The sequence below is a fragment of the Lethenteron reissneri genome, chromosome 42 (assembly GCF_015708825.2).
Source record: "Lethenteron reissneri isolate LAM-NWPU_2019-01 chromosome 42, ASM1570882v1, whole genome shotgun sequence".
Taxonomy (NCBI): domain Eukaryota; kingdom Metazoa; phylum Chordata; class Hyperoartia; order Petromyzontiformes; family Petromyzontidae; genus Lethenteron; species Lethenteron reissneri.
Window position 1 is genome coordinate 8,342,465 of NC_083820.1, and position 20,461 is coordinate 8,362,925.

Consider the following 20,461-nt stretch of genomic DNA (forward strand, 5'->3'; position numbering starts at 1 on the left):
ACAAACAATACAAAAAGTATATACGAATACAACTAAACCATTTTTGTTCTTACCAGGTAAAGCCCACTGAGTTATTCACATATTTTTCAAAGACGACCTGGCCACAAATTATTGCTCAACAAAGTGGCTTATCACGTGGAAATATATAGCAGTAAAATACATGATCTAAATGCCTCTTTCTATATGTGGAGGGGAAAAACTGGAGGACCCGGAGAAAATCTCTGAAGGTTAAACTACTGGTGAACTGAAGGCTTTCCCAAGCCATCGCTATATCTCATATTCTTGCGATGTAAACACAGACAAATTAAATTGCATACTGGTCCCGATTACATTAGTCTACAATATAACTTTGGCCGGATATTCTGCGAGACATCAATTTAGTATTATCACTAGCCAAGTGGCCTCATGGGGCTATAATGCGTGCGGGCGGGAAAGTGAGCGGTGGCGACTTCACCACACACGCACATCTGTACGATGACGTCACCCACATCCCACATCATTGAGAAAGGCAACTTCTAGTATTCCGTGAATTAACTTTTTAATATTTAACCCGTTCTGAGTTGTATCTCCCGTATCTGGGAGACTCGGTGAAACTCTTCTGCATGAATAGCAAAAAATAGTTTCTTCATTACAAGGCAGCGATCAAATAGCTGTTTGTTTGCCAAGCTGCTGACATTTCAATCACCTCTTGAATTACTGTGTGTGTGTGTGACCCAGATTTCTACAACTGTATTTCCACCAAGTACAAGTTTGGGGTGCATCTTACTTTCCGGAGCATCTTAAAATGCAGAGGACGTGCTGTCATTTGGCCACCCCTTGGTTTTTTTCTCTCAAAATAACACCTCCAGCCTTACTCTTTGGTTCTTTTGGTAAAGTCACGAAGGTGAAAATTAAAAAATATAAATAATTAAATTAAATCACGACGTTTCGGAGGCAACACAAGCTTCCATCATCAGGTGGGACAACCACAGCAAAAAACATAATTACTATAGTGGGCAGAGAGAGCTGTTTGTGACAAGCGATTATATATGGGGTAAGAGGGGGGGGAGGAGCCTTCTCACCACGCTGCGTTCACTGCGTTTTTCTCATTAAGCCAGACGGGGGCGATGGGGGGGGGCGCATTGAGCAATATTGTTGTCACTGGGGTTTAGTTTTTGTGGTTTTTCGATAAACTCCCTTTAGACCTGCATCGCAGGAGCAGCAACCCTACTTGGCATGCCGGACGCGTGCAGCAACGTTTGGAAGGGGCGAGCGAGCGAGCCAAGCTGACGCCACGGATAATGTGATGCGGCGTAACTGGCCGGGCAGCGTCGTGGCATCCCCCCCCCCAACCCCTTCATTCAACAGCACCAAAGTGCACACAAACACAATCCCGGACCACCAGAGGCGTCCGTCGTGTCGGTCGTTTGAAATTTGTGGCGATCGTGTGCACGCGCTTTGTTGTTCTCCATCCCCGTTGTTGTCACATGGGGTAATCGCGATCGTTTTGTGACGACGCAGATGTAATTGCGTCTGGTTCACAGCACGGGTAGTGACGATTTGAAAATAAAATTCGCTGAATTAAGTGTAAATGCGTGTTTCAACGATGGCAGTGTAGATCTGTCGTGATGTCTGTTTATATTCAATTCAAAACAAGATTCGTCCAGGTGGCGTGCTGGTTGGAAACGTGTGAAAGGTCGCGAGTTAAAATGCGGGTCAGGTGCTCGACTCATCCCTTCATCCATTTGTGGTCAATGAAAGATGTACCTCTTTGTGAGAATGTAACTGTGGTTGTCAGTGATCATTCTTTCTGGGAGTTTCTTGAGCAGCTTCCAGCACATGCAGTGAAAAGTCGGGACATTATGCCAAACAACATGCAGTACGACCCGAAACCGCATCGGAGAGAGTTTTTTTTTATTTAATGGCCTGAAGTGGTTCCATTATGCACAGATTTAAGTTTTAATCCAGTGCACTTATCAAGTGCCACCCCTCGAATCGGACACAATTATCCACTATTGACCACGCACGCTCTTCCATTTTCATGAGAACAGAAAAACTTAAGTGGTAGCCATAGAAATTTTCATTTGCTGCCGAAATACAATTTAGCGTGCGAGATTTTGTGCAGGACTGTGTTTTTTTGCATGGCAGGGCTAAGGTATCCCGGAGGGCAGAGGTTAACATCGTTGTGTATGTGGTTTTTTTTGTGTTTCATCAAAATTAACAACTCAATCGTTGTTTTGTAGCCTGGTTTGTGTCACTTTGGTGGGATATGTGGTTTAACTTTTTGCCAAAATTGTGCAAAATATTGTCAATGATGTTTTAAGCTCTGTCATAAAGAAGGCTGCAAAGTTGGACTCAGTTTAAATACCAGCAAAAAAACAGAGCCCGCCGAACAATTGGAGACGTCCATCAGAGAGTCACGCAATTGGGAAAAGACAGCAGAGTAATTGTACCTCGAAGAGCCATTGAAGGCGAATTGGAGTCCAAATGTTCGAATAAAGAGGCTGACCAAAGAAGTGGCAGGCTGAGGCTGAGCCAGCGCTGCTAACGCTTGTCCAATCGTTGGTAAACATGACTACACAACAGAGATCCTTAAAACAGAAAAAAAAAACGATTAACAGAGTTATTTTCAGAGTTAAAAAGCCATTAAATGTTCATTACTTTACACTGGTACCTTTTTTTTCTCTTTTTTTCAGGGAAGACTCATTATCATTCTAAATGGAATAGTAATGTACCGTACTGTTAAATTGTTAATCCCATTACTCCATTATTTTCCCATGTTTAAAATAGTTTTCCTCTTCATTGTTGTCCAATGTGTGCACGGTGTTACCAATAAGTTCCTGTTGCCGTTCACTTATCTGACCTTTTCACATATGAACCTTATGGCGGTACCCCGGGGTACCATAGTACCCCGGCTCTCGCATAGTCTGTTGATGATCGGCGATGCGGCAATGGACTCATCTCGACGAGCTGTACACGATGCACCACTACGGTGCGTACCACGAGCGTTCAGGGTTTCGGCGCAATCATCCTCGCTGCGTTTCGACATCACGGAGTAGCACTGATTTCGAATTGATTGGTGCCCCAGTCACGGAGTTAAGTACACCCCTGAAAAAATTGTGTCCCAGAAATAAAATATTTAATTGCCTGGGCCATTTTGTATTATTTGGTACCCTGAGGTACCGCCATAAAGATCATCTCCTCCTATACCTTGGTCCTCCAGCCACGCTGTACTGCGCTGTCAAACATAAGTGTGAACGTTGCATTCTTGGTCCCGAGCTCGTTCCTGTCCGTCCGTGATGCGATTCTTAAAAAACGTGCTCCATCCCTCTCCGTTTTCTTTCTGCCACACACAGGAGGGGACCCGGTGTCACAGGCCACGGTGTTAGGCCCCGCCTCCGTGTCCAGCCGCACCTTCCAGATCCTGTACAAGAGCGAGGAGGTTGTGCTCGGTGACGTGGTGCTGTTCAAAGCGCACGTGCTGCTCGACGCACGCCGGGTGAGTCGATTGGCCGATCGCGTGCTACGTCTTCCGTGTGCCTTATGTAAATACCGCAGGTGCGATAGCTGTTGCGGGTAGTACGGTATGTGTATGTATATTGAATCTTTCGCACCATACGTAGCCAACCATGTTAATCCGAGGTGCGGGGGAAGGAAAACAAACCTAAACACAAAAAAACTGTTCTACAGAAATTCGTTTTCAATCCATATAAAATAGTGCATATCCCCAGTGGCTTCCGAATATTGGAAGGAAGACCGTTCCAGACGGCCGCAGAAGCGCATCTGAAAACGCGCGATGCGGTGACCGTCTTTGTTCGATGGCTAGCCAAAAGCCGCGGTGAGAATGACCGGCGTTTGCATGATGGTGGTTTATGCCCCTTGAGATCACCATGGTATTGTGGTTCATTTGTGGCTCGTTTGTGGCAAGCACTTTGTGTGTAATGAGTGCAGTAAATTCTGTTCTTGTTCTGCTCCTCCACCCCACCTTCAACCCACGCTGATGACCAGTGTGGGGAAGTATGGTCAAATATACCCTGTGGCCCGCAAGATGTGTCGGTCTCAAGCCAGCAATAGATTCAGAAAACCGGGCCGTATGCGTACATATGTAACACCATATATTCATACCACTTTAAATTCTGAATGTACCAGAAGAACAAAAGACAGAATCCATACGTGACCCTGTATTGCATATTGTCTGCTTATTTATTTCGTTATTTATTATCTTCACAATGGCCCTAAACGACTTTTTGTGTTGAGTATCATCTAGTTTTGCATTGAACTTGAATCCATATCTAACAGAGAGGGTTATTGTCCGTTAACAACTGAAAGTTTAAATTTTTATTTAAAGCTTTCGTGACTGCGGGGATTCATATTCTTGATTCTTTCGGTAAAGTCACGTAGAAGGAAAATAATAAAATAATAAAAAATATTAAACAATAAAATTCTCACGACGTTTCGACTGCAACACACGCAATCATCAGTCGAAACGTTGCGATAGTTTTATTGTTTTGTATTTTTATTATTTTATTATTTCCCTTCTACGTGACTTTACCGAAAGAACCAAGAATATAACTGGCAGTTTACCAACATTAGTTCAAGTTAGCCTAGCCTGACTGCCGATGAGGCAATGAATGTCCCGACTGGTCCAGAGTTTGACTGTGAGGAACCAGTGCTGCTGAAATTGTACACTCCCAGAAGGCCCCTGTGGCTGATGGGATGTGTGCAAAATAGTTTGTTTTGCTAGAGGGACAGAAATGGGCGGGAGACTAAATGTGTGCGTGTTTATGTCGGAACGGTATTTTTTTAATTTGTCGCGTGCAGATGGAGGAGTCCCTTGCGGAAGTTGACTTTCAGCTCATATTGGAACTGTGTTTCACCGACACAAACTGCGTGTGAGTCATCTCCCTTGCAACATTTTCCCGCCCCCCAACAAAACAAAAGACCACCGCACACGTACACCACACAGCCACCATAAAGATGCGTGTACACAAATGTACAGCACAACTAGGTTCGTAACTGCGCCAGGGGGGGGGGGTAGGTGGGGTGTCGAGTTTTCGACAGGTTTTAACGTACGTACAAATAGACGAAGCTCATCAATATGTAGCGACACTCGACACAGCCGTCTTCAACAATAGGAGTCTTTATGTCCTTAGACACGAGACATGATTCCCTTCACTCCAAGCGTCTTGTGCTCTCGCGTTTCCTCCTCACATATTCCTCAAGCCCATTTCTTGAAGCTTCCTTGATCCACTTTCCCTCCAGCCAATCACCTTCAACTTTCTCTCACGGACCCCAACCGACCTCACTGTTAATCAGCCTCCGTTTCCCGCTCTTTACATTTGGCATTTCTCCTCCAATCCCTTAAATTTTACCCGCCTCTAATCAATCTCCTTTCAGGCCCATTAAGTACCAATCAGAGGGCTTGTTTTTGCTTGCTGATTATCCGTGTCGCCTAGTGTCCACCACGTCAGGTGAGTATCCGTTGGTAGTGATACAATCTATAAAAATATAATCTGCAAGATACATTAATCGAGAGCAGGAGCCCCGCAACTCGATATCATCAAGGGAGAACACGAGCTGCTCCCTTGAGTTCCGGAAGACTGCTCGCAGCATGCGGCATGAAACGTCGGACATCGTGCCAAACAACACGCGGTGAAACCCAAAAACACATCGGAGAGCATGCACAGCACACCCGTTGAAACCTACGTAATAGGAACAGCATGCAATTTGATTTTATATATCATCCAAGCACATCCTGCATCTTAAGATTCTGTACAGGTAGGAGACCCCACACATCAAGAAGACGCCGAAGAGAGGATACACATATTTGGAGGAGAGTGAGTGAAGCAGCAGGGGATTGCATGACACATGGTGAAAGAACAGACGATATGGTAACGTCAGTTGAACACGTAGGCTTTCGCGACCAATATTATTCATAATAATGTTTTTTGGGTTAGATCGCATTATTTATAAATGTGTCGTAACCCTCCACCACCCGACACGGCCAAACAGTAAAAAATGTGTCACGTTTACAAAGGACAAAATAATTCACTACTTTAGCCCACCGGTGTGTTGAAGAGTGAATCAACATAATTAAAAATTTGAGTACGACGTTTCGCTGGTAATTATATCCAGCTTCATCGGGCAATTTGCCAGAATGGTGAGGCTCTCCTCTTGCTCCCGGTCTTAAATAGAGCAGCAGCAGGGTGATGTCATCATTTAATTCATTCAGGTGCAGTGATTTTAGGCAGGGAGGGTATTTTAATTATATAATAGATTGGTAATCATTCAATTGTTATTCATTGGTGTTTGTTTCCCTTATAAGGAATTGTAACTGTATTATATATTTTATTTATTTAATAATACGCTCGATATAGTAACGTGCTTAGCTCGCACTCGCACCGTTTCCCGTCGCTGCTTCTTAGCGAAGTTGGCACACTTGCTGTGTGCGTGCGATGCTGCAGGCAAGACGGCTGGAACCTGATGCAGCCCATGAGCACCCGCACGCTGGCGCTGCATGTGAGTGCTGGCCGTGGCCTGCACCAGCACCGGCCCGTCATGTTTGACTACTTCCACCTGGCGGTGGCGTCGCTGTCCGTGCACGGCTCACTCGTCGCCCTGCACCACCCACTCGTCAGGTGCGATTCCCCGGGGCCCATCCGTATGTCCGACCGTAATTCCGTCTTGTCAGCCTATCCGTCGCTGTAAATGGTTTTCAGTCCATTGTTTTTTCTGTTCAGTCCGTCCATCCATCACTCCGTTCATTGATGCGTCGTTCTTTGATGTAGTGATTTGTCCGTCCAATCCATACATCCATCCATCATTCCGCTGTGATGGTGCATCAGTTCTTTAGTCCGTTGATCTGTCCCATCAGTCTGAAGGAGAATCTTTATTTAGGCCGGAGGAATCCCATGAGCTATTTTTCACAGATGTCCAGTTGGGGCAGGTCGGCAAGTTACAACAAACAATACAAAAAATCTAAATGATAGGAGTGCAAAGTAGAGAAAAGGTAAGCATCATCACGAAAAGGAAATAACTAATAATAAATAAGTATGCAAATCAAAATTGCACAAGTACGTAAATCCCTGCGGATTTTGTAACACTAAATGCAAGCTTGGCCATGGCGGCAAAACGACAACAAAAACATTCCCATACCACACCAAGACAACCCACAGTCCCTCAATAAAATTGCAGTCTGTCCATCGGTCCATCCGATGGTGCGTCGATCTTCGGGTCCCTCCGTCGTTTTGTTCATCCGGCTGTCAGGATGTTTACCTGTCGTTACAGTCCATCCACCTGGCCGTCTGTCTGTCCGTCCATTGCTGTGTCGGTCTTTAGTCCATCGATTGGTCTTCAGTCCGTCCATCCGTAGGGTCATCCATCAATCCGTCCATCCAGCCGTCTGTGCATTCATTGTGCCAGAGTGCAGTGACTGGCTACTCATGCATTATTAAACATTTTGATATGAAACACTGTTAACAAATTGCATATTAAACTTGATCATAGCCGTTGATATTAATTGTATTATATTCTTAGGTTTTTTCGGTAAAGTCACGTAGGTAAAACATTAAAATTAATAAAAGTAAAATAAAATAAAAATCACGACGTTTCGGAAGCAACACAAGCTTCCGTCTTCAGGTGAAACCGTCACAGTCCGACAGCTGTATCAGCTGTATCAGCTGTCGGACTGTGACGGTTCCACCTGAAGACGGAAGCTTGTGTTGCTTCCGAAACGTCGTGATTTTTATTTTATTTTACTTTTATTAATTTTAATGTTTTACCTACGTGACTTTACCGAAAAAACCTAAAAATATGAATCCTTGCAGTCACGAAAGCTTCAAATCTAGAATTAATTGTATTTTAAGTTGTCATTAAGATTGGCTGTTGAGCAGCTTAAACAATGACGTTTGGAAATAGAAAATGCAGGGTTTAAGTGTGCAAGCTTCTGTCGTCTAAAGCATTATTAAACATTAATATGTGAAACAATCTTGACCTCATACATGTGAAGCTTAATCTTAGATTTTCACATGAATTATATTTAAATTTAAAGATTCAGATCTTCTTGTTGAGCAGCTTCTCCAACAATGTCATTTTAAGACGGAAAATGATTGGACTGTCTTGGCCGGTGTGTACAAGCACGAAACATCTCAACATGTTCACCATTCACACTGCCCTACAACAACAAAATAACAGTCTACTAACCTTCAATCACCAATTTTCAGAGTAAGGAGAGCAGAGAGTTTGATTTAAAGTTATACTTCACACTTTAAAATGTGTTGTCTATAAAAACGTCTGGGCTGTAATCCGATTATCCAAGTTGTATGTATGTTGACCTTCTTTCTCACCCTTTGGTTCTTTCGGTAAAGTCACGTAGAAATGAAATAAAATAAACTATTTTGTTATTTATATTCCTGCAGTGACGAAAGCTTCAAATCAAGTTTCTTTCTCACTATACAGAGCCAACCGTGCTAAACGGAGGTGCGATTACTCACCGACGTGGCTACTCTGTTCATTATCTATTGACTATTGGGTAGATTATGCGACTAATCGGATAACATGAAAACTATTAATAAAAAGCCCCTCTATTCCACTGCACAGGAGGTGATGCATGTGCGTATGTTAAACGTTCACACCATACATAGCCAACCGTGCTAATCGGGAGGGTGTGATGGGCAGTGGTTGGTGATGTCATTGGCATCATCAGCCTTGTCACGCTGGCCAAGCCCAACGGGGTTTCCCACCTTCACGAGACAGGATGTTGGGGCGGCCACAATTTTGAAGAAGGCCCGAGTAAAAATGCGGTCGATTACAATTACTCGGTTGACAAATGGACATCATCGACTGATCATCCCAGACATTTTGCTTCTCAATTGGCGATTCATTGTGAGAAATTAAGTTAGGTATGCATCGTCTGCTTCGCAGCGGGCGTTAATGACCCCGAGACGTCATTCGATAAAGTGAGGCCATGCGGACTTGCGTCATGGTCGAAAAATGCCAAATTCATTAGGAAAAGCCAACATAGCATCATCAACCCCTTCTATGAAACTAATGGAGACTATGCCCAGCAAGTTTGAGGAGAGCGCCTTCTCATATGCTGGGCCGTGCTAATTGGAGGTCTGATTAGCACAGCAACTGCGTGCCGAGAAAAATTCAAATATTTTTCGGAAACTTGTAATGTCTTTTATTTTTGACCTGGCTTTCGATGTATTTACTCAGAATTCATCATGTAATGCACTACTCGTCAATATTGTAAGCAGCGCAATAATTGTAACGTTCGCGTGTCGTATATTTGTCGAACGGCGTCTTCGTGATAGCCTTGCTTCATAACGATGATCTTCACTCATTTTCAGAGGGGGGCTCACTTTTGCCGATAAGACATTATCAGTGCGAGGGCTGCCACACCGCCTGCACTCAGTGTTTTCACATTTGTGTGTTGTCGGGGGACCACACGTCAGAGGCCGCACTCAAAGCCCACCAGAGGCTGTCAGTGGCCCACGAGCCTTGCAATGAAGAACACTGCTTTGTAAGAATGGTGGGAATGCCAAATGTACTCGTAATTTGATTCGATCGTGATTATACGAAAAGGCACGGTAGTTAGCATCGCTTACCCCCCCCACCCCCGCCTCGTCTCTCCGCCAGCTTCCCGCGGCAGGTGAAATCGTGGCTCGGACGGAGCTCGCAGACGTTGCCGGCGCGAGACTGCGACATCCCGGCGCCGGAGATGGTGCTGTTCGGCAGCGGATACAGCAGCCAGGGCTCCCCCAATGTCAGTGGCCCCGTGCGTGTGTGTGTGTGTGTGCATGTACGCTAAGCCTCAGCCGGAATCTCTCTCCCATGCATCTCTGTACTTTGATATTTCCCCCAACGAATCCAGGCAGGCATCCTGCGAATAAATGTTTTTTCTCAAGTACAGCAAGTTGATTCAATCCGGTCACCAGTGACTGCACGTAACATTTGGTTCTGCACTGAACCCTTTTCAATTCCGGAACGTCTGCAAGTTGCAGGGTGGGTGTCCCGTTCGCCGCTGAATTAATATTTAAAGAGACGTAACTCCACTGTTTTTAATGGCACTGTGCTCACCGCTGGGAACTGTAGGGACACGACTGCGTCATTGGAATGGGAAAGGGTGAATTTGGCAAAAAATCCACCTCTGAATTCAAATATTGGTTTGACCTGTCTTGTGACAAACATTGTTGTTGTACAGAGCCAGTGGGAAAGTGCTGCCATCTACTGTGTGGGACCAAAGGTCACTTTTCAGAGATCTGAGGTCACTCTGCAAATGGTTGTGCTGCTGCTGTGCAAGAGATTAACATGGATATTTCAATCTCATTCTGTGGCACGCCAATAGACTCAAACCATGCGCCTCCCCTGTGCATGCAGCTTTCCTGACTCCAGATAAGAGTGATTAATACCACCGCCATCATCGCTGTCATCGTCATCATCCCCCTTCTCACCCTCTTTCCTTTTAATTTCGGTCTTCATTGCACCTTTGCACATGAAATAAATATTGGAGGACTGTATGTACACATCCCCCCCCCCCAACTCCTTCCCTCACCTTCTCCTCCCCTAAAAATACCACGTCTCCAAACGTTTCCCCTACGTGAGTCGGGCAGTGAGTCCAACCCCCTTCCCTCTCTCCTGCCCAGTGGGTACCTGGCCTCGGGCTTGTCGTCCGCAGAACATCTGTACCCCTCCCCACCCCCGCGCTCTACCTGTCGCTCAATCTTTGTACCGTGCTATCGTTTAATGAAAAAAATATTATTGGGCTCACTGCCCCCCGACCTGGGTGGGGCGGTGAGCCCAATCTGCCGCCCCCCCCCCACCTTCACCAAGCCCTGTCTCTCCAATCTCGGGCTTTTGCTCGCGGAAATTCTACCCTCTTGTGATGGCTGCTATGTACCGGGCTCGTGTTCAGTTGAAATAATGACCCCCAACGATTATTGGACAACAAATAAACCGGCGCCTGGATGTCACCGTGGGTGTGTGTGTGCGTGCGCACGCGTGTCGGCGCGGTGTGGAGCAGGGCGGGAGCCTGGTGGTGCCGGAGAGCTGCCTGCAGCACGCGCACGAGTTCCACCGCGCCGCGTGCGCTGCCCTGCTCGCATCGTACCGCGCGCTCTTCAACCACTGCGCCGCGCTGCAGCACGACGTGCCCAGCCTCCAGCTGCCCGCCCAGGGTAAGGCCCCCGGGTCGCTCCCCCACCTCCCCCCCCTCCCCCCCCACGTCGTTGTGGTCGAGCTGCCACGAAAGCCAGCGGGAAGGCCTTTTGTATTTAGTTCGTCCCCCCCCCCCCTGCACCTCCAATTAGTACGGTGCGAACGAAGTTCAGCGTACATACATGCATACAGCGGAAAGTGGCCGTAATAGTAAATAAAGCAAAGCAAACGTTATACACTTTTTACATGCGCACATGGTCAATTGTCAGAATTTTTATCAAATGCAGACGGACACAAGCTGGTGTGAGTGTCTTTGGAAAATCTGAGCTCGATAATGAAAAGCAATTAAAGCAATGTGCCTAAAGAGGAAAGTTTTTCATCAGTATGTGTTACCTGCTATGGAATAAATGTTGAAAAGTGCAGCATAGAAGCACGGAGAGGTGCACGCGAGGACTTACACCGACAGATAGCTATAGGAACACGTAACTTCGAAAACAAATGTAGAACAGTTAGAGGCATCATAAAAGTGGGCTTGTACAGGAGATGTCCGCTAGAAGGGATGATGGCCAAGTCGAACAATAGAGTGGCAGCCAAAGCAGAAAGCATCTATCAGAGCAGGTGGCATCTAAGCGGATTAGTTCACTGAATTCTATATAACAGATCAGTGTGTATGACATTAGAATGGCTCGTGCACATACGTATGCTGCTTCCTTCTGCATGCAGCTTACTTGTGGTGTCAACAGTGTTCCGAACTGAGTATTATTGGATTATGTTGACATTTTGCTTTTTTGAATAAATATTTCGGATATCCTTTGGGGTTACCCCAAATTCCAGCTTATTCGAGTCCGGCTTCGAGAGGTTTTACTGTACAATCAAGGCCGGGGTTAAGCATTGTGACTGAGGAAATAGCTGACATCACCAGAAATGTATAACATGTTAAGCTACGTATATTTGAGATGAGAGACGCGGTCTGTAGGCTTGATTTAAGCTTGAAATGGATTTAGCAGTATCGCCTGCAAAGTGGATACTTGTTTTAGACAGGAGAAGCAAGATAGAGGAAGTGAGATATCGTGCCTAGGTTTAGTTGTCATGTCAAAGGATAAATTATATCACTCGGGTAATTCAGACGGCTATGGCCCTTCCCTGGGTTTCTGTGAGCTGAACAGACCTTGCATCATCGTATTGTTTGCAACAGGTATGAATTGTCACGATTGAAATTGTTCATACTGATCCGTATATAATGTGTGTGTGCGTGTGACATCACGGTATGCATTGCATTGCCACGTTTTTTTCCCCTCCCTCATGCGTTTCTCAACTTGTGTTTTACATCTTATCCCCTTGATTTTGTTTGAATGATTCACGGCACCTTATTTAAATTGAACAATTATTTTGTGATGCTACCAAGTTGGTGCACAAGCAAATAACCTGCTGTGAAGAAGGTCCATTGCCTGAAACGTCACTTAAATATTTTTTCTGAATTGACAAATGGGAGTGTCTAATTTAAATTACATGACTAGAACATTGCTAATGCATAACTAGCACTTGAAATGATTCTTGCTAATTATTTAGATTGTCCGGGATTTCTGAATTATTTCCGCACAAGAAAATTGTAGGCATGCATAAAATGAATGATAACATTCACATATTAAATACCATACATGTTTAACAAGTCAGTAGAAGTGATGCTCAAGGAATCATGCTGTTGTACAAGTGTTAGGTTAAGTGGTTTTAATACAATAATAGTTCCAGCTATCATCATTCGGCTTCACAGAACAATGTCTCCAAATAAATTTTGAAAATAATACCGTATCCTGCAGATTATAGACGCTCCAGATGGTAAGACACACTTGTCACCGGCCACCATAGAAGCCAGTGGCCTAAGAGCAGCACAAACTGCATTTTAGTTTCTTGTTTAGGGTCTTTCCGGAAGCAGGAACGCATAGGTTTTTTCCCCCAAGAGTCCACACGACACTTCAGCTGATGAAAAGTGTTCCGTTGGATTCCAGTTAACCACCTTCGATCCTCCGAAACTTCACATGGGCTTATATTTAAAGCCTGCGTGTTCAGGGAAATCTTGAATTGTCAATGAGTGGGAGTGACGGTTAATGTGACGGTTAATTAATAACTTACACATTAACGGTGCTTAAACAGCATCACATTGAATCACTCAATAGACTGATGTACCGGTAATCGATTGTGTAGAAATCGAACACCGGTGTCGTCAACAGTTACTCCACCCCCCCCCGCCCTAACCCCCAACCTCCCCCCCTCACCCCCTGGCCGTATTTTAACACTAACGCTAGCCCAGGCGGGTTGACAGCGTGGCGTGTGTGTGCCGTCGTGCGTGCGGCCAGCCATCGCCAGCATTCAGGGGCTGTACTCGCTTCTGGTGCAGACGCAGAATCCTGCTCCGTACAGCCCTCAACTACGCATAGGTACGTCTGCGCGTCCGTCCATCTGCTTGCAGAAGCAAGCAACACTCGTCAAGAGTTCAAACAAAGAGAACAAAGCAGTTTATTCGAGGAAACCCGTTCACTTACAACAAATTCAGATTTCTTCGGTGTAATTAAACTAAACACTTGTTTTATTTTACCAGGTGAGGCCCACTGAGCTCTATTCTTATTTTTCAGAAGCGACCTGGCCACAAATGATGGCTCGACAAAGGGGATCACGTGTAAATTTATAGCAGCCAAATTCTCTCAACTCGTGTTGATTGTAAATGTGGAGGGAAAAACCCGGAGAACCCGGAAAAAAAATTCATACGACCACTGGGAGAACATGCAAACTCCAAATATTAGGTGTCAGGGTTGAAATCAAACCCACGACCTGTATATTGGGTGAGGTAGTTAACATCTCGCCACCACGCAGCCCATTTACCAACACCACCATCATCATCAGCAGTGATCAGTCCACTTTTGGACAAAAGCCTCCCCAAGTGGTTGCCATCTGTCACGGTGCTACGATCTAACGATCCACTCGGCACACAAGCTGGTCACGTCACGTCACCTCTTCCATTCTCAGTCACTTGCAACTCTGATGCTTTAAATAAAGCGTCAACATTTTCAAGTGCTTTTTGAATGAAAAGGGCATCCCCTGTTAATTTGCTATAGTGTTTTTAACGTTTGCCCAATGGCCAAACAATTAAAATAGTGCCTTTTTTGTTTGTATCGTAAATAAACTATTAAGTCTGTTTTAATAATAAGTAATCCGCCTATGGTCTTTTTAGAAGTTACTCAATTTTAACTTATGATGTTTATTTACAAATCACCTCTTTGCTGTGTTTTATTTGTTTACCAACAACGACAATGTGCAGTATTTACATTCTCCATTATGTTTGTTCGTGTAATTTTTATTGCCATTTTCACCGATCTCATTGAACGTTCTTCCGAGCAGTGCTTACCTGGTTGTAATTGAGATGGAATTTTATAAATAAGTTGTTCTGGAAGGCGCAGACTCTGCGGCCGGTGTCACGATTTTGAAGCGAGTTGTCTTTTTACTCCACAGAGAAATGTGATGTCTCCACCAAGCTCTCACAGCTGTGCTCACACGTACAGGTGAGAAGACCAGCTAGTGGGCCCCTTTAAAGATTACGCAGCACCTTCCCTATGTGTACATATTCACATGCCTTCGTACACTTGTGCATGTGGGGCCGTGTGTGTGTGTTCACATGTATGCACATCCGTGTTTGTGTATGCATGCGTGTGTCTGCGTGTCTGTGTATGCACAGGCACGCGGTAGTGTAGCAGTTAGCACGCTGCGCTACGAAGCCGGTGACCCGAGTTTGATTCCCGCTCACGGCCAACACCAGTGACGAATTATCTGTACCGGCCCTGGGCCTACCCTAGGCCGACTCTGCCTCAAATGAGTACCTTGTGCGGTGTGTAAACATCGCCACTGGGGAGACACCCATCCCCTCGTGTGCCATGCCAGGCCTTCGTAGGGTGTTCGCTAACTGTACTTTCCCCACCAGTCTGTTAAGGCTATATGGGGGGGGATCTTTATCTTTATAACACGCTTACACATACGCGCGTGTCTGCATCTGCATGCGCTTGCTCCTTGCAAACGGACCCAGGGCCTGACCAGTGCGGAGGAGCTGGTGGAGGCCATCACAGTGGACCTGGCCCAGCTCTGCTCGCTGCTCATGGCGCTCTGGGCGCAGTTCCTGCAGAGCGTCGCCCTGCGCCCCGACGTCACCGGCCACCTCGCCTGTGAGCACCACCACTCGCGGGTGAGCGGGGCCGGTGGAACTTGCGCGCGTTCGATACATTTTCTTGTTGCGCTAGCGACGGTCGCCGCCATGAGGCTACGGCGATGCGTCGTGCGACTATAACGTAACGTCCGAATGCGTCTCGCCTTGTCGGTTCTCGTAAGCTACGTTGGGTTTAAACTTGGACGGTGCTTTTTTGAGTGACCACACATGAATAATTTTCCCCACAGTGACGCGACTGATTATTTGAACCGCGACTAAGAGGTTGTCATGGTTTCTGGGAGTACGTGGGCAGTATACAGCAAACTGTTGTTGTACTGTTTTTTCTATCCTCCCACGTCTACGCTTCCCTCCTTCACCAACCCTCACCGGCAAGTTTGCTGAAGTAGTAACACCCTTGACCCACACGGCGTGGGGAGGCCCTCGTTAAGCAGTGGATTTACAGAGGCCTGTGCATTTACACTCAGCGCCGTGATGATGAATTTTAACAGGCTTCGAGTTTATTTTGATTTACCAGGCGAGAAGTCGAGCGCTACCAGGAGGGGACCTTGATTACTCCTCTAGTTTGTTGTCCCCCACACCTCCGACGAGCACGGTTGGCTACGTACGGTGCGAAAGAAATTCAACAAACTGCTGCTGTACGATTACCCAGCTGGAGTAATAGGGCTCGCCGGCTAACGTCGGATAACTGTTTTGCCCTTCAGGTTCGCAGGTTCTCGGAGGCGTTTTTCTGCATGGAGCACCCCCTGCAGTCGGCGCTCACTTACCAGGAGATGCAGTAAGGGCAGCAGCCTTCGTCAGGCACTGACCACACGCACGGGTTTTGTAAACTTTTGTTTAGCTGTGACAGTACAGCGAATGCGTTTGCAAACCGTGAGGCAGTGTTGACCTCTGCTTGAGAATCATTGAATGTTGTGAGCAAAGCACTCTGCCTTGTTGGCCAGTGTGTCAAGAGAGTGTACAACGATTTAATATGTGTATTCAGACATGTAGAGGCTTTGATGTAAATTTAGTTTCCACTGTTGATTTCTCCATATTGATTTAATGTGGTATCTATAAAATCGAACCACCCTTTTATGTATGTAATCTGAATGCAGCATCACGTCACCTATCCGATTCACCAGGGAACACAGTGGCAACCACGGTGGCGAGACAACTACCTTGCCTCGTATACAGGAGGTCGTGGGTTCCATCCCAACCCTGACGCCTGTATATTTGGAGTTTGAATGTTCTCCCTGTGGTCGCGTGGATTTTTCTCTGGGTCCTCCAGTTTTCCCCTCCACATTTAGAATCCGCGTGCGTTTAGAGTATTTGGCTGATATCCATTTCCACGTGATAAGCCACTTCGTTGAGCTATCATTTGTGGCCAGGTCGCTTCTGAAAAAGAGCTATATAGCTCAGTGGGCCTTACCTGGTGAAGTAGAAATTGCTTAATAGTTTTAGTTTAGGCGGCGGTTATATAAAGAGATGAGATTTGTGAACACCTAGAAAAAATTACAGGTACACCACCGTGTGCAACGACGTCACGTAGAGGGCTGGGCAACCTCCTCCACGACGAAGCTGCGGGGGTGACCATTGTAGTGAGAGCATGTCAATGTAAGGTCGTAGAGTCACCTGCCACATCAAGGAAAACGAGCAACGGTGGCTGTGTTAGTGAGACATTTAACCTGTTAATGTAAAGGCATTTTATAACCTGTTAATGTAACACCAGATAGTCGAAAATAACTACTAAACATCACAGCCAGTTATGACTTAACCTGATTAATAACGTCCTTCCAATGATTGCTCAGTTTGTACCCATCTTCTCGGTTGAATTGTGTCTGTGTCTATATATCTGGATGGCTTCATGAATGAATCTTTGCTGATAGCCAGTGGGTTTGCAGAGTACCTTCGTCTTGGCAAAATCAATTTCGTGTGTGCCCACAGCGTTAAAATAATGATCAGCCATGGCCGAGGTATTGGTCCTACCGTGTTTCAGGTCTGCCTTGTGTTCATGAACACGGTCCGAGACATGTTGCTGAGTTTCCCCAATGTAACTGCTGCTGCAGACACAGCTTAGTTTGTAGACGCCAGAGTATTGCATATCAGGGATCACATCCTGCACAGATGGGATCAGATCACGAATTTTATGTACCGTGTTGAATCGAACCTGTATTTTGTGTTTGCTCATGATCTTGGAAATCTTTTTGGTGACCCCTGCTATGTATGGCAAGGTGATGGTTTTGATTGGTTCCTCAGATGGTTCTTTCCCAATAGTTGGGGTGATAGCTTTACGGATTGTGTAGTCTGAATATCCATTTATCTTGAGGGCTTGGTGTACGTGTTCCAGTTCACTGGCTAGGTGGTGATGGTCAGAAATAGATCGACCTCTATGGTGTAGAGTTTTGATGAGGGAATTATTCTGGGATTGATGGTGGTGGGAGTCAGGTTTTAGGTAGGCATCCGTATGGGTAGTTTTCCTGTAGACAGTGTCCCATTGAGCCATCTGGTCTCTTTTCGATTAAAACATCCAGGAATGGTAACTTGCCATCCTTTTCCACCTCCATGGTGAATTTGATGGCTGGGTGTATGGAATTGATGTGGTTGAATAATTGGTCCAGAGCTGGTAGGCCATGTGGCCAGATGACGAACGTGTCATCTATGTACCTCTTCCAAAAGGAAGGACTATTGCTTGCGTTGCGATCGAAACGTCATGATATTTTTTATTATTTTTCCTATCTAGGTAGCTTTACCGAAAGACCCAAAGAATATGAATTCCTGCAGTCACGACAGCTTTAAGTCAAGATGTGACTGGACAAATCTATATGAAGAGCAAACTGCTTTAAACATGGGGAAGTCGCTTTTCCTTAATTGTAGCAGTAAGCAAATGTACGCGAGATGAGAAATACATGAACGTATGTAAAGAAGCCGTATTTGCGAATGCCTATAGAAAATGACAGTTGCACCATGCAGAAACACTGCGCTGGGTGTGGGCTGTTAATTGGTCGGGGCGGATATGTGACAGTCGAATGTGTGACGCCGTACTGAATATACTCGCCTGTGTGCGCGGGTGTAGTGCTGTGTGTAAACATCGCCACTCGGGAGACAAACGCCGCCGGGCGTTTGTCGTGCCGGCCTTCATCGGTGCTCGCTGACAGCACTCGCTCCTACAGTCTGTTAATGTTATACGGGTGGTCTTTGTCTTTGTAGTGCACAAAGCCACGCATACATTGCCTCGGTGGTTAAGAACTCCCCGTACCTGAGCAGCCTGCCCAACCTTCCCCTCGAGTGCCTGGAGCTGGATGGGGACTTCACTTCACTGCCCATCATATTTGAGGACCGGTACCTTCACTCCGTGACCCAAGGTGAGACACGAGTAGTGTGTGCGGATGAAAACCACCTCCCTGCTCCTCCTGAACCGTTCGTTCACGTAAGAACTCTCTTTTAGTTGCAAGTGGTTGATGCGGCAGCTGGTCAGACGGAGCCATGAAATCGGCTCATGCGTGCAGGCGTAAGGTGGATTGTTACATTGCGCAACTGAACGATGGCGAGGGCTTGGAGGAGGGCCTACGTTCTAGCAGTGGAGCGAGTTTGGATGATGGTAATGGTTCAAATAGATTCATTCCCAGGGTCCCGGCAGTGCCGGCGTCGTGCTCCATCTTGGTATTAGCCCCCTACCAAACTGCAAGTGAAAGCTGTTGGCACAGAGCATGAGCATTAGAAGGGAGGACTTTCTATACATTCAGCCAACCATCGTATTTGAGCCCAAACCTGCGAGGCTCGTGTCCGGATTGGCCGTCTCATGATGCACAAATCTTGGCTCAGGAGATTGTAATTTCCGGGGGGTTTCACACTCGCCGCTGTAGACACAAGAGGAGTGGGTGCTTTGCACTGCAACGGTTTGGTGTTTTTTTATTTCATTGCAGCTGCTCCTTAGCGATCGAGGAGTGTCAAGCTCTCGCAGGCCCGAGAGCCCTGAGATGTGTTCAGCGAAGCAGGGCTTCAGCGATTGGCCGGTGGCCAGAAACCATTCCACCGGCTGCACGAGATTGGCATTCGCTGAAGATTTATTTGTGGGGAAAAAAAAAAAATCGGTAATGCATAGAGCGGCAGTTGATGGTCCATTACGGCTTATTCAGCTGGGTGTGTTAAGTGCAAGTGCCATTTGGAAGATGGGTAGAGGGGCGGAGAGGACGAAAGCAAGGTCTCTCTGCTGTTTATTTCAGCGAGCAGTGGATGAACAACCAGGTTCAGCATTCTTGCTCGCCCATATTACTGATTGTGCACCTATGAGCTGTTATTGATTTACACTAAGCATCCATAAAGTTTCAAGTGATATCGACTCTCCTGTTCAATTCATAGAATATGTTGTTGTCCACACACTAATGTTTATTGGAATTACCATCCTTTTACGCTATCCCGTGGGTGGCATGGTGGCATCGTGGTTGGCTCAATTGCACTCTGAAGCCAGATCTGCGTTCGACTCCCAGCCATGGCTAACATCGGTGGCGATTGTAATCACAATCTGCACTGACCAGCACTTTAAATGATCCCCGCAAGACTGACACTGTGTGAAGGCCTTGATCCAGCTGTAGATCGACAAAGGGCTGTCATTTATTATTTTACGCTTCTCCGTTGTTTTTGGGAGCAACACTGTGAAGTGCGATCTCTAACTACGTCGGTCAGTCTTTCTGTTCACCCTGTGCAAACAAGTGGAAGCGCTTGCCAATTCCGCCAGTCGGAGCCAAGTGTTTTAAGCACCGCCGCTGCCATTTTCCAAATTCTCTTCTATTTCTTCTGGAGACGCTGGGATGGACCTGGCGGACGCCTCCATCTCCTGGAAGGAGGTGCGGGAGAATGCACGCCGCTCCTCCTTCACCATCAAGATCGAGCGGCCTGAGAACCGCGAGCAGCGCCGTACCACTTCCTTCTCGGGCGGCTCTCCCCGTTCCGCCACCCGCCAGCGGTCGCCCAAGCTTGGTGGCGGCACCGGAGGAGGAGGAGGTGACAGCCGTTCCCCGGTGGAGCCACGTGACGCCACCGACGGCGTCGTGAGGGCGAGGCAGCGCAAGGCGGACGAGCTCGGCGCCAGGTTGGTGCCATCTCTGCTCCCATGTTCCCAATACGATGATAGTACAA

General features: G+C 46.5%; 1 protein-coding gene and 1 long non-coding RNA gene across 5 annotated transcripts in view; one reads left to right on the forward strand and one right to left on the reverse strand.

The window, feature by feature from the left end:
* Positions 1–20,461, forward strand: part of LOC133352842 (protein FAM135A-like) — a 48,271-nt gene that overhangs the window by 14,454 nt on the left and 13,356 nt on the right. For 2 of the 3 annotated variants that reach the window (XM_061568793.1, XM_061568794.1), the window contains exons 4-14: positions 3,336–3,478; positions 4,801–4,871; positions 6,444–6,617; positions 9,619–9,745; positions 11,003–11,156; positions 13,491–13,571; positions 14,641–14,690; positions 15,209–15,364; positions 16,048–16,121; positions 18,533–18,687; positions 20,126–20,414. In XM_061568793.1, the coding sequence (XP_061424777.1) occupies positions 3,336–3,478; positions 4,801–4,871; positions 6,444–6,617; positions 9,619–9,745; positions 11,003–11,156; positions 13,491–13,571; positions 14,641–14,690; positions 15,209–15,364; positions 16,048–16,121; positions 18,533–18,687; positions 20,126–20,414 (1,474 nt within the window). The remainder of the gene's footprint in view (positions 1–3,335; positions 3,479–4,800; positions 4,872–6,443; positions 6,618–9,618; positions 9,746–11,002; positions 11,157–13,490; positions 13,572–14,640; positions 14,691–15,208; positions 15,365–16,047; positions 16,122–18,532; positions 18,688–20,125; positions 20,415–20,461) is intronic. The other variant, XM_061568795.1, reaches the window with a different exon arrangement.
* Positions 1,703–20,461, reverse strand: part of LOC133352912 (uncharacterized) — a 33,423-nt gene continuing 14,664 nt past the window's right edge. The window contains exons 4-5 of one of the 2 annotated variants that reach the window (XR_009756308.1): positions 7,255–7,381; positions 1,703–3,403 (exon numbers count right to left, since the gene is read on the reverse strand). This is a non-coding gene — a long non-coding RNA (uncharacterized LOC133352912). The remainder of the gene's footprint in view (positions 3,404–7,254; positions 7,382–20,461) is intronic. The other variant, XR_009756309.1, reaches the window with a different exon arrangement.